The sequence below is a fragment of the Typopeltis vanoorti genome, chromosome 22 (genome assembly GCF_054136105.1).
Source record: "Typopeltis vanoorti isolate ZY-2024b chromosome 22, IOZ_Tvanoo_1.0, whole genome shotgun sequence".
Classification (NCBI taxonomy): Eukaryota; Metazoa; Arthropoda; class Arachnida; order Uropygi; family Thelyphonidae; genus Typopeltis; species Typopeltis vanoorti.
This window is the reverse complement of record NC_143570.1, coordinates 20067169-20083659: the sequence shown is the minus strand read 5'-3', so window position 1 is coordinate 20083659 and position 16491 is coordinate 20067169. Positions and strand designations below refer to the sequence as shown.

Genomic DNA, 16491 nt, shown 5'->3' with positions numbered 1-16491 from the left:
AGTTACCATTATTGGTAATAAGAATTTATGGTACTTATTCTGCAGCTAAGGCCTATTGTTTAGTTAAAGAAAGATTGGTTCTCAATTATATTGAGAACCAGTAAATATACAGACATCTTGCTGTATATTTCTGTATATCTGTTTCAAAACAAATCAAATGATTTGTTTTGAAACAGATGCAATTGCAACTACTAGCAGTAGTGCTGCAGTTATGAAAAAATTAGGAAGTATTGGCTGGTCTTTCAACACTTATCATGGCAAGATGAAGTGCAAGTTAAGTATTTCCTGTCAAAAAATTGAAAGACAGCAATATCAATGATAGTGGTGAAAGCTGCAATAACAATGCTGTAAATACAATGAAATCTCCCACTGCCAGAACAGGTCTGGCAGTGGGAGAACTAGGGGAGAATGGTGAATGAGTGGAAAAGGTGCCAGTCTGTTGTGGGTGCCATGACTATTAATGAGTTCTAGATATGATATGATATGATATGAGCAACATATGCTCAGTATCTATCAGTATGATAGATACTGAGCAGATGTTGAATAGTGTTTGGAATGATGTTTAGGGCCTCCCTCAATGAGCCCAAGGTTCTATGGAGTAGCCCATAATAATATTTTGTGGTTATTATTTAACATTATCTCACCTGTTTTGGTAACACCAATCACATCCGTATGGCACTTTTTGAATTCTTCCACAAGTTCTGCTTCTTTAAAATTCTACTAAAGGCTAAAGTATGTTCTGGTGGCAGCTGACTTCTCAGTGTTCACCATGATTCTGATGAAAACAGTGAGGATCTTGTTTAACTGGACAATACTGAGGCTGGTATTATATTTAATAATGTTGCACCTCCATTTTGTTTGTAGTTTAAGTTAATACAGAATACAACTTGGCAGCTGAGTCCATAAACTGCCAATCCCATCCTCCTTCATTTAGTATCCAGGTGGATACCTACTAAAAGGGAACACTATAAGGTGAAGATTGTGCAATGGGTCAGGACCCTAATCAGTTCTGCACATTTCTTATGACTATGTGGAGTTTTCTTCAGAATTATCTAGCTTTAACATCCTTATGTAATCCTAAGTACAGATATATAATTAAAATTATATATTACAATAAATATTAGTATTATTATTATTACGTGACACCTCCAGAGAGTCCAAAGACTCATCAAGGGAGGGGTATCTACTCTACAACTCTGCCTCCAATACTCACTCAATCCACCAACTACACCAATGCCATCTACCACCCATGACCACTACTAGTATGTTCACAGATAATCACAAACATCCAGGCCGACAGCAGGATTCGAACCCACAGCCTTTTGGCTGGAGAGTGAATACGCTAACCACTCGGCCAACCAGGCAGGTAATATAAAACACACATAGAACAATGATTGCAGGGAAATTTTATTAGCTTTAACATAGACTAAAGGAACAAATTTATAGTTTTATAGCACTGTTGATATGAGTGCATAGGCTAGAACTTTTAATTTTTTATAGTAGTGATACTATTATGGTGTTTTCTATCTCCAATATCTTTAATATAATCAAGACAAGATATGAACATACTTTGATAGTTGTTTAATTCAAATATCATGCATGTCTCCATTTTCTAAGCAATGCTTTAACTCTTGAGTTACAGTTATTTCATATTACAGATGTGTCAATTTTTTTTTTCAACATGTTTAATATGTTCTGCATTTGTGACATATTGAGGAATATATTATTTGTCAGATTTTTTAAAAAAAATTATCTTTACTTGACTTAATCCCAATGTTTTTATCAAAAGACTGATTTGTATGAAAATATGCAAAAATTGAAAGCAAAAAAACTGTCAGAAATAACTATAAACTATCATTTACAACTTCCCTTTCAAAAGATTCATAAATCCTGAGATTCAGAGGATTTATTAAAATATTCTTTAGAATTAGACTACTAGTTCTTCACAACATAATAAAACCTGAACAACAATTAATGAAAACTGTTATCAATTTTAAAAAGTGAAATCTAATATACATACTGTCAAAAGATTTTTGTGCTCTATCTCTATCATCTGGATTTTTATCTGGATGTACTAAAATTGAGAGCTAAATAGGGAAAAAGAAATAAAGATTGTAAATCTTTTTTTTTTTTTTTAATCTTTAAAGCAAGCTTTTGCAAATAATAAATTACTTGGTTTAGTAGCAATAATAAAAACTCAACTAATATAGAATCTGTTATAAATGTACAAAAAATAAATTGTAGCAACTCCCTTGCTTTCATGTATGAGATACAATAAATAAGCTAATAGTGGAACTATAATTAAACAAGATATTTCAGTTGTAAGTGGTGGTTTCTGTGGTTTAGAAGTTCACATGGTATATTCCGGTAATTGGACCACATTTTTTTTAATAAGCTATATAAAACACAATGAATTAATAAAAGACCCGACAAGTTTTGTAAGTCATTTGACTTACATCTTCAGGAGTAAAAGGTAACTGAAAGTTAAAACAACAAAAAAGAGATTAACAGTTCATACTATACAGTTGTAGCCATCTGACTATTCATAAAAATAAAAATCAGAATGCAGATTCAAAGCAGTGCTGGGTTTAAACAAAGCTGGATGATGCCACGTTCTGTTGTTCATGTTAATAATGTCCGAGGTCTGACTGAGATATATTTTTTATTAAAGCTGACCAAACTTGGTGGAGAATTAATCCTTGATTTTTAATGCATTGTGTTAGTATTTTAAGCATGTTTGCAGCTTCTTTAAATTTCCTTATATGACAGTTTTTTTCTATTTTACAACTACAATTTCTATTCTACAACTTTCAAAAGAATGGTTATGAAACCAAGACTATCAAAAAAATCCTCCACACACCTCCTACAAGCGTCTCTCAGAAACAAGATTTCAAAAATGCTATCACGCTTCCATATATCAAAAATGTTACAGACAAGATGGCTAAATTACATAACAAATATAACATCAAAGTAGCCTTTCTGCCTGGAAAAAATTTCGAGATTTCTACATCCCCCGAAACCTCATCATCCTTTAAAAAAACCAGGTGTTTTCAAAATGTATTGTTCTTGCAGCATCTGCTACGTAGGACAGACAGGAAGATCTGGGGAAATTCGCATGAACGAACACTAAAAGGATGTACAAAACAGAAGAGAACAAAAATCAGGTATAGCTTTCCATACCACTTCCAGCAGCCACAATGTACTATGGCAGAATACAAACATGTCGTACATAGAAAAAAAACTGTTACATAAAGAAATTTAAAGAAGCTGCAAACATGCTTAAAATACCAACACAATGCAATAAAAATCAAAGATTAATTCTCCACCAAGTTTGGTCAGCTTTAATAAAAAATATACCTCAGTCAGACCTCGGACATTATGAACGTGAACACCAGAACGTGGCATCATCCAACATTGTTTAGACTTAGCACTGCTTTGAATCTGCATTCTGATTTTTAATTTTATGAATAGTCAGACAGCTACAACTGTACAGTATGAACTGTTAATCTCTTTTTTGTTGTTTTAACTTTCAGTTACCTTTTACCCCTGAAGATGCAAGTCAAACGACTTACGAAACTTGTCGGGTCTTTTATTAATTCATTGTGTTTTATATAGCTTATTAAAAAAAATGTGGTCCAATTACCGGAATATACCATGTGAAGATATTTCAAATTTGAAACACGAGAACACAATTTCCTTGAGTAATCCTAAAATGATAGCTGTTGCATTTATCATTGCAATATCTACCATTTCATATTTGTAGAGTTGATCCATATGTAAAAAAATTATTGCATCTAATCAGTGGTGCAGCTAGACCTTTTGCTGCCCAGGGCGATCCCTGAGTTTGCCGCCCCTCTCAATAACGCCAAAAATACTACAAAAAGTCAAAACGACATATAGGGAAATAAATTAAAACACTATGTTTATTTTTGAAGTAAAACTTTAATTCCAACATTCTAAATGTTATTTTTCTTGCTTTTCTATTAGCAAAATTGATGACATTGTTGATGTCTATTTCATCACATCACACAAATCTTTCCATACTGTTCTATAGACAGTATGGAAAGATTTCTTAAACGCAAAGTACTCATTGTAGATCTTAGGTAATTCTTAATTAATTTTAATTTAGAAAAACTCCTCTCATAACTAGCAACACTTACAGCAACTGTGAGGAAAATTCGCAGTAGTATTACAATATTTGGAATTGAATTCTCGAGACTGTATTTTAGAATAAACTGCAAAAGTTCAAGGGGACTGTCCTTCCATGTCTCTGTTTCGTCTTGCATTGCAGCAACAGAAATAAAATTATGAAGTCTTTTTCTCTCAACGAGGAACTCTTCCTTATTAATGTTATCATGATCATGATTTAGTTGACATTCTATTTATCATTGAAATGATTCAATGGAGAAGGAAGGCATATTTTTCAGCAAGAACATGAAGCTGTTGAAATGACGTGGTGATTTCTTGGATCACTCTGTCCGGTGAAAAAACGTTTCTCTCCTCAAGTCAATTTCGTATGACAATTCAGCATCTCTTGATTCTTCACCTGCCATCAGTTTCTTCTTTCTACACCGATGATTCATGACTTTCCCCAGATCATCACAAATTTCTTTGGCATAACCTACTGAATTGTTAAATAATTCATTCATATTTTCAGTTAAAAATGCTTTTAAAGCCTTGAGTTTTATGTCGCATTGTTGTATATTCAATCCTTTAGTTTGGAGGTAGACCTGTGTGTCGTTAATTTCTAGAAGGACAAATTTCCACAGGCCAAGAAAGCACAGGAAGGAAAATGACTGCAACGCAACAAGCCAGCATCTGACCTGGTAACTATTTTCTTCTTCACCAGTTAAATGTTCTACAGCTTAAGATTTTCTAGTAATTTTTTTTTACAACACTCACGGCATCTCACCCATGCACTCCGAGTTTCTACTATATGCTTGATACTTTGACCAGTGACTCAAGTCAGAATATCCAAGCAATGGGTTGAGGAACAAAAAAATGGACAAACACTCCACAGTTCCAAAAATGGTAACAGAATTCACAGCAACAGAAGCTGCACGTACACCCGCAAAATTCAGCGAGTGATTTGTACATGTGACAAATCCTGCTTTTCCATTAATTTCCTTGATGCATCTCTGAATGCCAGTATATTGACCAGCCATCATAGCAGCATTATCATATGCTTGTCCTCTACAATTTGAATATCAATTCAAATTGAAGAGGATTTATAATTCAAATCGTTTTCTAATTTTTGCAAAATCATAGTTGAAACATTCTCAGCAGTTTTACCTTTTGTTTCAATAAAATCAACAGATGATTCCACAACCTTCATTTTATTTCTATCGATCATAACATAGCGTAATTGGCTCATTTGATCCTTATGAGAAATATCAGGGATGCTGTCAAATATCATAGAAAAATACTTTGCTTCTTTTACTTGCGTGTTAACTTTTCTTCTTACTTTCTATCCCAAAATTTCTATAAACGTGTGTATAAACGTCTTTCTATAAACGTCTGAATAGTAGGCGATATATAAAATTTAGCAAACTTTTTTCCCACCTTGATTCTTAGAATATGTTCATGTAGCACTGGATCGTATTTCGCCAACAAATGAATTAATTCTAAAAAATTTCCTCTATTTCCCGTTGATTCAGGTTCATCATCAGTCTCGTAATGATTCTTTCTCAGTGACCTGGTAAAGCCAAATTCTGTTTAGCTAGGAATCTAATGATATCCAACAATCTTGAAAGTATCTCCCTCCACTTCTTCACTTTGTTTTCCACTTGTTCTTGTTCCATTTTATCAATTGTTGCTCCACATTAGATCCTAATTTCCAACTCCTTCCATTGTGTGAAAAATCGAACATGGGCCATGCTAGATTTATGGTCAAATATTTTAGGATTAAGTTTCCACCACATGTTAAATCTATCCACAGAATCAAAATCTGAATGACTTCTGTCTGCAAATAGCTCTCAATAAAAGCTTTAAAGAGCTTTACTGGAAGGAGAATACACCAACCACGACCTCAACATTTTTTTCATTATTTGGCAGAGTTCAAAAACCCACTCGCATGTAGTTTCGTACTTTGATTGATACACCCTCATGAATCACTTCACTAAAATCAAAATCTAGCTGTTGAACCAGAGATGCACTTTGATTTACTAGTAAAATGAGTGTATCATTGTTATCTTACTTGGCCAAAGACAAATATCTTTTAAGTCAACAGGTGGAATTTTTTTTGTTCGTTACACTCCTTATTGCTTAGTGAAGTTTAAGAATCACTTGATTTTTAAGATAGTTTGAGTTGGAAATTGCTTCAGCAACAGTAGTATAGTAGTAGTTTCACAACTGAGGTATTTCAGTAGTGCACCTTCATTTTTTTTTAATTCTTCCTCCCTAGGATTTTTCTTTATTCTAAAGGCTACACCACTTTCTTTTATTCACTTCATCTTAAGTAAGACTGAAAGAATAATAAGAAAAAGAAAGATATTCATAACTAATAATTAGTTTAAATGTTAGTTTGTGTAGTCTGCATGCCTAAAAACTGTGATACTCTAATAACTCACCTCAGAAAATCAAAGAGAACAATGTAAAATCACAAAGATATTACACGCACTTAACGAGATCAAATTATAACAATCTGAGGCTTAGTCACTGTCACCACTTATCAGACTGGCGGGCATTTTTGCCGCAACTCCCTAATCCCAGTAAACGCTGCAAATGCACAACAGTATGAAAGATCTGTTTAAATCTAGACTCTATATACATAAACAATACAATAAATATTTTTTCAATCGTTTCGATAACAACCCAATGGATATAAATGTGTAACAGATTAAAAAAAGCTAATGATGAATCTGGCATTTTAATATTTTTTAGGGTAAAAACAGAATCTTCTCTTTCTTCTGCAGCTTCTCCCACTTAAGTGGGGTCACTGTTGATGATGAGTCTCCTCCACATCCTCCTGTCTTGGGCTGTCACCACATCCAATTTCTTCATCCTCAAGTCCTCTTCTACCAGCTCCCTCCATCTCTTCTTTGGCTGCTCACGCTTCCTCCTTCCTTGCACATTCATCTGCATGACCCTTCTTCCCACATATCCCTCCTCCCTCCTCATCACATGACCAAACCATCTCAACCTTGCCTCCCGTATCTTCGCTCCTAAGTTCGTAACTTTCACTGTTCCCCTCACATAGTCATTTCTCAGACGATCCTTTCTACACCGCATATCCGCCTAAGCATTCTCATCTCTGCTACTTCCATCCTGCTGATGTTATTTTTCCTCAGGGCCACAGTTTCTATAGCATACTTCATAGCTGGCCTCACTCCTGTCCTATAGATTTTGCCTTTCAGATTGATCGGCACCCTCTTATCGCATAACACTCCGGCCATCTCCCTCCAGTTCCTCCAACCCACTTGTATCCTGCATCCCACTTCCTTCTCAGCTCCTCCATCTTCTTCCACTTCTTCTTATTGTGCTATCTTCTATCGAAGGTCAGCGACCATCTTGGCGAACAAACCGTGCTCTTGTGCTAATCTGAGCAGTTGTGCACTGCTCTTTCCTGTCCACGTCTTGATGTTGTCAAACCATGATATTCTTTTTCTTCCTCTAGTTCCTTTGCCATCAATTCTTCCTACCAAAATAGTTTGTAGAAGTTGGTATTTGCTGTTTCTCATGATGTGTCCAAGATATGATGTTTTTCGTTTCTTGATTATTTGTACAAGATGTTTAGCTTTGCCAATGGATTTTAAGACATCTTCATTGGTAATTTTTTCTGTCCATGATATCTTTAGCATTCTTCTGTATAGCCACATCTCAAAGGCTTCGATTTTCTTGATGGTTGTCCCCTTCAATGTCCATGTTTCAACTCCATAGAGCAGAATAGACCACACGTAGCATTTCAGCATTCGGCATCTGACTTCCATGTTTAGGTCTTTATTGCAGAATAGTGTTCTCATTTTCATGAAGGACTGCCGTGCAACTTCAATCCTTGTCTTTATATCTATTTCTGGATCCCACAGTTCATTAAGCCAGCAACCAAGATATTTATATCTTGACACTTGATCAATATTTTTCCCATTGAGTGTCGGTTTCATTGATGAGGCTGGATGTTTGCTGATAATCATGTATTTTGTCTTGTTGATGTTTATATTTATTCCCATTCTTTGGCTTTCTATGTATACTCTGTCAATGAGTTTTTGGAGATCCATAATGTTATCTGCAATTAGCACGGTGTCATCTGCATATCGTAGGTTGTTAACAATCTTTCCATTTATTGTGATTCCCTCTGGACATTCTTCCAATGCTTTTTTAAAGATTACCTCTGCATATATGTTGAACAGGAGTGGTGAGAGCACACATCCTTGTCTCACTCCTCCTTTGATGTTAATATCACTGGTGGTAATGTTGTCTAATTGAACGGTAGCTGACTGATTCCAATACAGATTTGTTATTAGTCTTATGTCTTGTTCGTCTAGCCTTATTTGTTGAAGGATTTCTATTAAGTTGGTGTGTCTGACTTTGTCGAATGCTTTTTCAAAATCTATGAAACACATAAAGACAGATTTCTGTTTTTCTATGCATTTTTGTATCAATATTTGGGTACAGAAAAGGGCCTCTCTAGTACCAAAACCATTCCGAAAGCCGAATTGTGTTTCACTTAGAGTTTCTTCACTTTTTCTATAAATGCGATTCTGAATTACTTTCAAAAATATTTTTAATGTTTGGCTCATTAGACTAATAAGTCTGAAGTCACCACAGGAATTCACTTTGGGTTTCTTTGGGATAGTGATAAATGTAGATTTGAGCCAATCTGATGGAAATTCATCACTTTCATATATTTTATTAAATAGTTTTTCAAGAAGTTTGATGTTATCTGGTTCGATTAATTTTAAAAATTCTGTTTGCACACCATCTGGTCCACTGGCTTTTCCTGTTTTACTTGTTTGTATAGCATTCTCTATTTCGCATTTCATGATTGCTGGTCCTTGAATGTTATCTTTTATATTTATAGGCTTCTGTCTAGTATCATTGAAAAGTTCTGTTACATATTTTATCCAAATCTGTGCTTTATTCTCTTCTTCTAGAACTATTTTTCCATTTTCATCTCTTAGAGACACTATTTGCTTTTTTCTCAGTTTTCCGGAAATTTCGTTGATTTTCTTATACAGATTGAAATTATCATGTTGTTTCTGAAGCAGTTCAATTTCAGTACATAAATTTTTCATCCAATTTTCCTTGGCTTCTTTTATTTTTTTCTTGATGATGTTATGTGTTTCTGTATACCTGGCTAGGTCTTTGTTTTTATACATTCTTCTTGTATCAATAAGAGAAAGAATCTCATCTGTCATCCATTCCTGTTGTTTTATATTATTCACATAACCTACTTCTTCAATACTTGTTGTTACGATGGCATTCTTTAAGCTATTCCAAAGAGATTCCACACTTTTATTTTCTTCTATGTTAATCTGTTGTAATCGCAGGTTAAGCTGTGTCTTGGCACTTTTATTTATTTTCAGGTCTTTCAGTTTTTCTACATCAATTTTCTTTTTCTTCTTTTGTGATTTTTTAGCTGATTTTAATCTAAGACGTACTTCTGCAACTATGGGATTGTGGTCTGATGAGATATCTGCTCCAGGATAAGTCTTTGCACTCTTTATACTACTGTGGAATCTTTTATTTATCAGTATATAATCAATTTGATTTCTGACAATATTATGTTGGTTATCTTGAGGCGATTTCCAAGTGTACAGTCTTCTGGGTGGAAGTTTAAACCAGGTATTTGCTATTGTTAGATCTTCTTCCTGACAGAATTGGACTAGGCGATCTCCTCTGTCATTTCTGGTGCCTAAGCCATGTTCGCCAACAATTTCTCCATCACCCCCTCTTCCCACTTTTGCATTGAAGTCACCCATCACTATGTTTATATCATGTTTCTTTGTTAGGTTTTTAATCTCTTTTAGGTGTTCATAAAACTCTTCAACGTCTTCTTCACTTTTGTCAGCTGTGGGTGCATAAGCTTGGATGATATTTATGTTAACGGGGTTTCCCTTAAGTTGTAACAGCATTATCCTTTCAGAAAATGGAATCCAATTTATTACTGATTTATTGATTTCTTCATCTACTATTACAGCTACACCATGTCGATGTTTGTTCTCATCATTCCCAGAGTAATACATTGTCATATTATCTTGTTGACACTTTCCAGATCCTGGCCATCTTGTCTCGCAAATTCCCAAAATCCGGATGCCCAGCCTCTTCATTTCTCTTGTGGCAATTCTTAATTTGCCAGCTTCATACAGAGTTCTGACATTCCAAGTTGCAATTTTAAAAGTGGACACCATTTTGAGCCCGGAGATTCTTCGCACCCCTGTCCCATTTAAGGGACGCCGGGAACTTGGGGGCCAATTGTAAGGGTTTGCTCGCCATGGTGGTTGTTCTGGAGATAAGGTAGAGCAGTAGTTTCTCCATTTGCTTTCTGCTCCGCAGTATTACAGACGTACACAATATAATCATATTGCCATTTGCAAATCTCTGATCACAAGCTTTTCCGTCATCATTTGACTTCAACCTTGTGTCAGTACTGACAATGCTGCTTCCCAATGTCAGGGGCAGTGACCCCAGCAGGTACTTATTTAATGGCGGCACTACTCGCCATGTCACCGAGTTGTCATTGGGCTTTGTGAGGTTTTAAGTGAGACAGAGTTGCCACTTCTGCTCCCCCACGCCTTATTGCTCAGTCGCTGTTGGTCCACGGCTACTTATTCACCAGATTGCTCTGCTTATATCGCAGCTAACCTCCATATCTGAAGGCTGTTCCCCGATCCGCCACCTGGGGATGCACCCGGTAGTAGTCAGCTCTGCCCCGGGTATTCTTCTTCCACTTCTTCTTCTTCCACTGTTGAACCTAAATATCTAAAGTCCTTCACCTTCCTGATGATATTTCCTTCCAGCTCCAGATCTGTATCCTGGCCGCCACCCACTGTGCAACACATATACTCTGTCTTACTTCTGCTCAGTCTCATACCTCTCTCTTCCAGTACTTATCTCCATCTTTCCAGTTTAGTTCCCGCTTCTTCTCTTGAATCTGCACACAGCATTATCCAAGGTGCATCTTCTCTCACCTCCTCTGTTACCACCTCCATCACAATGGTAAACAGAAACGGACTTAATGCTGACCCTTGATGCAAGCCAACTGTTACTTGAAAACTTTCTGTCTGTCCCAGACAGGTCCAAACACTTGTCTTCACATTTCTGTACATCTCCTGCACCAACCTGACATATTTCTCCGGAACCTTCTTCTCCCTCAGACACCTCCAGACCACTTGCCTTGGCACTCTATCGTATGCTTTCTCCAGATCAATAAATGCCAGATGTAGCTCCCATTGTTTCTCTTGAAACTTTTCCATCATCTGCCGTAACCCAAAGATAGCATCTGTTGTTGATCTACCAGGCATGAAGCCAAATTGTTCCTTTGCAATCTCCACCTCCTTCCTCAATCTACCATCAAGAACCCTTTCTAGGATTTTCATTGTGTGGGACATCAACTTTATTCCTCTGTAATTTTTACAGTCTTGTGCATCCCCTTTACCCTTGTAGATGGGGACAAGAGTACTCTCCCTCCATTCCTTGGGTATATTTTCCTGTTAGCAAACTTTCATGAACAGGTCCCACAGCAGGTTAATTCCCACTTCCCCCAGTGCCTTCCATGCCTCCACTGGAATCCTGTCGGGGCCCACCGATTTTCCATTCCTCATCCTCTTCATGGCCTCCGTCACTTCCACTCTACTGATGTTCTGCACCATCCCCTCAGAAGGCTGCGATCTTCTCTGTGAGTTCTTGCATTTTCCTCATTCAAAAGTCCCTTAAAGTATATTATTCTCCATCTGTTTCTTATGTCCACATCCCTCCATAATACTCTTCCTTCAGCATCTTTGATCTGCCTCACATGCAAGATGTCCTTTGCTGCTTTATTTCTACATTTTGCTAGTTGGTAAATGTTTCTCTGCCCTTCCTTTGTTTCTAATTGATCATACAGATCTTGATATGCCATGGCCTTCGCCTGTGCCACAACTCTCTTGACTTCTTGCTTTCTCTCTCTGTCCTCTTCCACTCGACTCATCCCACTTCTGCTTTGCCTTCCTCTTAGCTGTCACTGCCACTTGTACATTATTATTCCACCACCAACCCTCCTTCTGCTCTCTAATCTTTCCAGATGTCTCACCAAGCACCTTGATTGCACAGCTCAGGATTACTTTTGAATTATGTTTCCACCAATCTTGTACACTTTCCAATCCATCCAAAATCCTCTCTAACACCCTCTCCCTAAAACGATTCCTCACACTCTCTTCTTTTAAGCGAAACTACTTAATTGTCTTCATCCCATGGCTTCCAGAGGTTCTTATCTTCGATCTTATTTTAAAGTCGTGCAAAGCAGTTGGTGTTGCTGTGCCATGTGATCTATTGGAATTACTTTACAATTTGTCACAACCTTAAGATGTTTTCTTCTAGTCAAAATGTAGTCAATTTGTGAACTGTTGTTACCACTCCTAAATGCTATCAAATGTTCTTCCCTCTGGTAGAAAAATGAGTTCACAATTGCCAGATCAAACGCTACTGCAAAGTCCACAACCCTCTCTCCTTCCTGGTTCATCATTTCCACTCCATGGCCACCATGCACTCTTTGACGGTCTCTATTCTGTTTCCCTATGTATGTGTCCGTTCAAGTCTCCTCCGACAATCACCATCTCGTTTTCTTCCAGTTCCCTCATTTCTTCATCTAACACGTTCCAGAACTCATCTTTCTCCTCTGCTGTACAGCTAACTTGTGGGACATATACACATAATACAACCACCCGCTCTTCTCCAAGACCCAATTTCATTCGCATGATCCTGTCATTCCTTCTACCCACTTCCAGTACTTCGCCCTTCATTCTGCCACACACCACAATTCCTACACCATTTCTTTCCTCGTTATTCACTCCAGAGTAGAACAATTTATATCCTTCTCCCGGTTCCTTTGCCTTTCCCCCCTTCCACCTTGTCTCCTGTACACATAAAATGTCCAACTTCCTCTTCCTCATCATGTCTGCCACCGCTCTTTCCCTTCCAGTCATGGACTTAAATTTATGGATCTGAGATCTGGGTCAGAAATAAAGCAGCTGAACAAAAGAATAAAAACGGATCATAGATATGAATTCTGAGAAAAATTAGGAGACTGAACAGACGGCATCAATACCGGGATCATTAAAACCGAAGATATTAGGAAAGAACTTGACACTGAGCGTTAAAGAATGCATGAGCATAGCTAATCTAAGGTACAGTCAGTTAAAGAGAATGGAAGAGGAAAGGTTAGCAATTTTTGATAACAAGGTGTAAAGAAAAAGACCCAAAAGGAAGACAAAGTTATAGGTGTATTTAGTCAGAGTCTTAGAGATAAAATATGACAACTGGAGTTCTGACAAGTGATAGAAAATTTGGAGGAAAATTGGATGACAGCAGTGGCGCATCCAGGGAGGGAGCCAAGGTCCCCCCCCCCACTCCTTCAAATAAAAACAAAATACAGAATTCATCTTAGTGTGTGTGTGCTGATCTTCGACTGAAGTTGACCAATATTGAGCCAGATATCCAGCAACTCTGCAGAGGCCGAAAAGCTGAACCATCTCATTAAAAGTAAACAGTGACATAATTATATCATATTATTTATTTGTTTAATAAAAATTAAAACTTTGTTTTAATTTTTATCCACAAAATTTAATTTTTTATCTATATATTCGGCCTGGTTGGCCGACTCTCCAGCCAAAAGGTTGCGAGTTCTAATCCCACAGTGGGCATCGATGTTTGTGATTGTCTGTGAAAATACTAGTGGTAGTGGTTGGAGGTAGACAGCGTTGGTGTAGATGATGATGATGATTGTAGTTACGGTTGGTGAAGAAGGAAGAGTTGTAGAGTAGGTACCCTTTCTCGATATGTCTTTGGACTACCTGGAGGTATTATGTAATAATGATACCGACAAGTTTTATATGTTCATTGTGCATCACATAGTTTGAATTTGGCACTTGGAAATGCTATATCTGTGACAAATAAGAAATTGCATTGGCATAATTGAAAAGGTACACAATTTCTTTAATACCCTAAAAGACAGGATGTCCTTGTTGTTTATAATATTATAATATTAATATCTTTTAAGATATTAATATTATCTTACCAAGTCTTCCTTCGTGCGGCGCTTGGCCGCACGAAGGAAGACTTGGTTTCGAGTCTAGTCGGTGACTAGAGGAAATTTTTCTAAGCCTTTTTCCGACCGGTTCCCGAGTTAGTCGATCTCTGGCACGGGCAAGCAGGTTTTTCCTCCCGGAAACTCAGGTTTTTCGTCCTGTAAACTCAAGAAAATCGACCATAGAACCCACATTATTTCAGACATTAAATATATTGTGTTAGGGTTAGGGACCACGAGATGGCGGCACATTTGAGCCGTCTCTCTCCACTGAGTACCACTTAATTAGTGATAGCCTTGGGCCATCTATCTCTGATTGGTACCAGTGGAGATTGAACTGCCCACTCAGTCTCCAAAAGTTAGATAGGGCTAAATGGCCTCGCCTACTCCCCGTATACGGGAATAAAAAGGCGTTAGCTGATTTTTTTATCTTTTAAGATTTATAATATCTTCATTTAGCTTGCAAAAAATATTTGCGTACACCTTACCATTGTCTAAAATAATGCAAAAATCTGACAGTGACCTCTTAATTGCCATAAATTTTGTTGATGATGTTGTGGCTCAATTAAATACCGTTCATGAAACGCCAGATTCTTCATTTAAAGATATTTACGATGAAGCATTTATAAAAGCCAATAATTTTAATATTGACATTAAAAAGCCAAGGACTTCAGTCACTTCATCAAAACAAACATTAAGGTCCAATGTTCCAGCCGATTCTGTAGAAGTGTATTTCAGGAGAACTATTTCATTCCATTTATTGACCAAATATTGACTCAACTTCATGAACATTTCACTCAGCACCGCAACATTTTGAAATATATTTTTTTTCTCTTCTACCAAATGGAAAAGATGTTCCAACAGCAAGTGCAATGGAAGATTTTCATCAATTATGTGAATTTTATGCAGGTGATTTGCCTTATACAAATCCAGCAATTTTGAATGCCGAATTCAAGTTGTGGTATAAGAAATTTGAAAAACCGTTTGCAATAGCTCCATGCAAAAATGCCGTTGGTGCAGTTTCAAAGTGTGACAAAATGATATATCCTAACATCTATAACTAATTAAAAATATTTGCAACTCTTATAACAACATGCGTCAGTGAAAGGTCATTTTCTAACTTACGCCTTTTAAAAACCTATTTAAGATCTACCATGACACAATCACAATTGAACGGACTGGCTTTGCTATATATATACACACAGATTAATGTAACCATGACTGAAATAATTCAAGAGCTTTGTAAAAATAAAATAAACTGTTAAATAAATTTTTATAATCACCTAATAAATTTTATTGAATGAATGAAATTTAACAAATTTTAGTTGAATGGATAAAAATATTTTTAATTTAAATTCATTGTATTAAAAATATTTTTATCTGTTCAACTTGGCCCCCCCCCCCCAAAAAATTAAATCCTGGGTTTAAATCCTGGGTTTAAAGTGTCGACCACTGGATGACAAATTAGTAATAACGTAAATAATCACTCTCAAGAGATATTCAGGATACTTATAAGGAAATTGATGAGGTGAGGACCACAGAAAAACACAAATTTTTTGAAATGTGTTCTTTAAAAGAAAGCAAACTCTGGTAATTAGATGGAACATTTTCACTTGCAGGAACATTATTTTCACAATTGCATATGGTATACTTGATGAAAAAATAGGTGGTGTATCTCGTACTGCATACTTTACCAAACAAATTAATACACAAGAAAGATTAGTTTGTTCTATCTGCGTATAACAGTAATGGATTCATAGTATCAGTCAGATTTATAATTTAACTTGCCACAGTGAAGCCTTTTAAGCCTCTGTACTCTAATAACAAAGTTTTTTTTTTTGATCATAAAAGAAATTCAACTCAAAGTGGCACCAAAAAATTACTTTTGAATTTCAGAATTCAAAAATTAAGAAGTTAGAGAAAACAACTGACACAATGAAAAATGAAAAGTTGGTCCTCGTTGGGGATCTGGATAGCAGAGTAGGAATTAATGATTGTCAGACATACAAAGATACAATATTTTGGGAAAATTTGGAAAAAAGAACAAGGTTAATAATGGTGGCAGGTGCTTGTTGGATTTCTGCTTAGGACATGGACTGGTTATTACTAACACCATGATCCAATATAGTGTTAGTAATGCACACAAATACACAAATTCACATGGAGAGAAGACACAAGGAATAAGAAAAGTCTCATTGACTATGTTATTGTTGATAGTGATGTTTTCTCTATCTGGTGCAGGACACTACAGTATACTGAGGATTTGAAATTGC

General features: G+C 36.4%; 1 protein-coding gene across 2 annotated transcripts in view; it reads right to left on the bottom strand.

The window, feature by feature from the left end:
- LOC150094195 (dnaJ homolog subfamily C member 8) overlaps positions 1–16491 on the bottom strand; it is a 215275-nt gene that overhangs the window by 123046 nt on the left and 75738 nt on the right. For both annotated transcript variants that reach the window (XM_090412443.1, XM_090412442.1), the window contains exon 4: positions 2021–2087. In XM_090412443.1, the coding sequence (XP_090268569.1) occupies positions 2021–2087 (67 nt within the window). The remainder of the gene's footprint in view (positions 1–2020; positions 2088–16491) is intronic.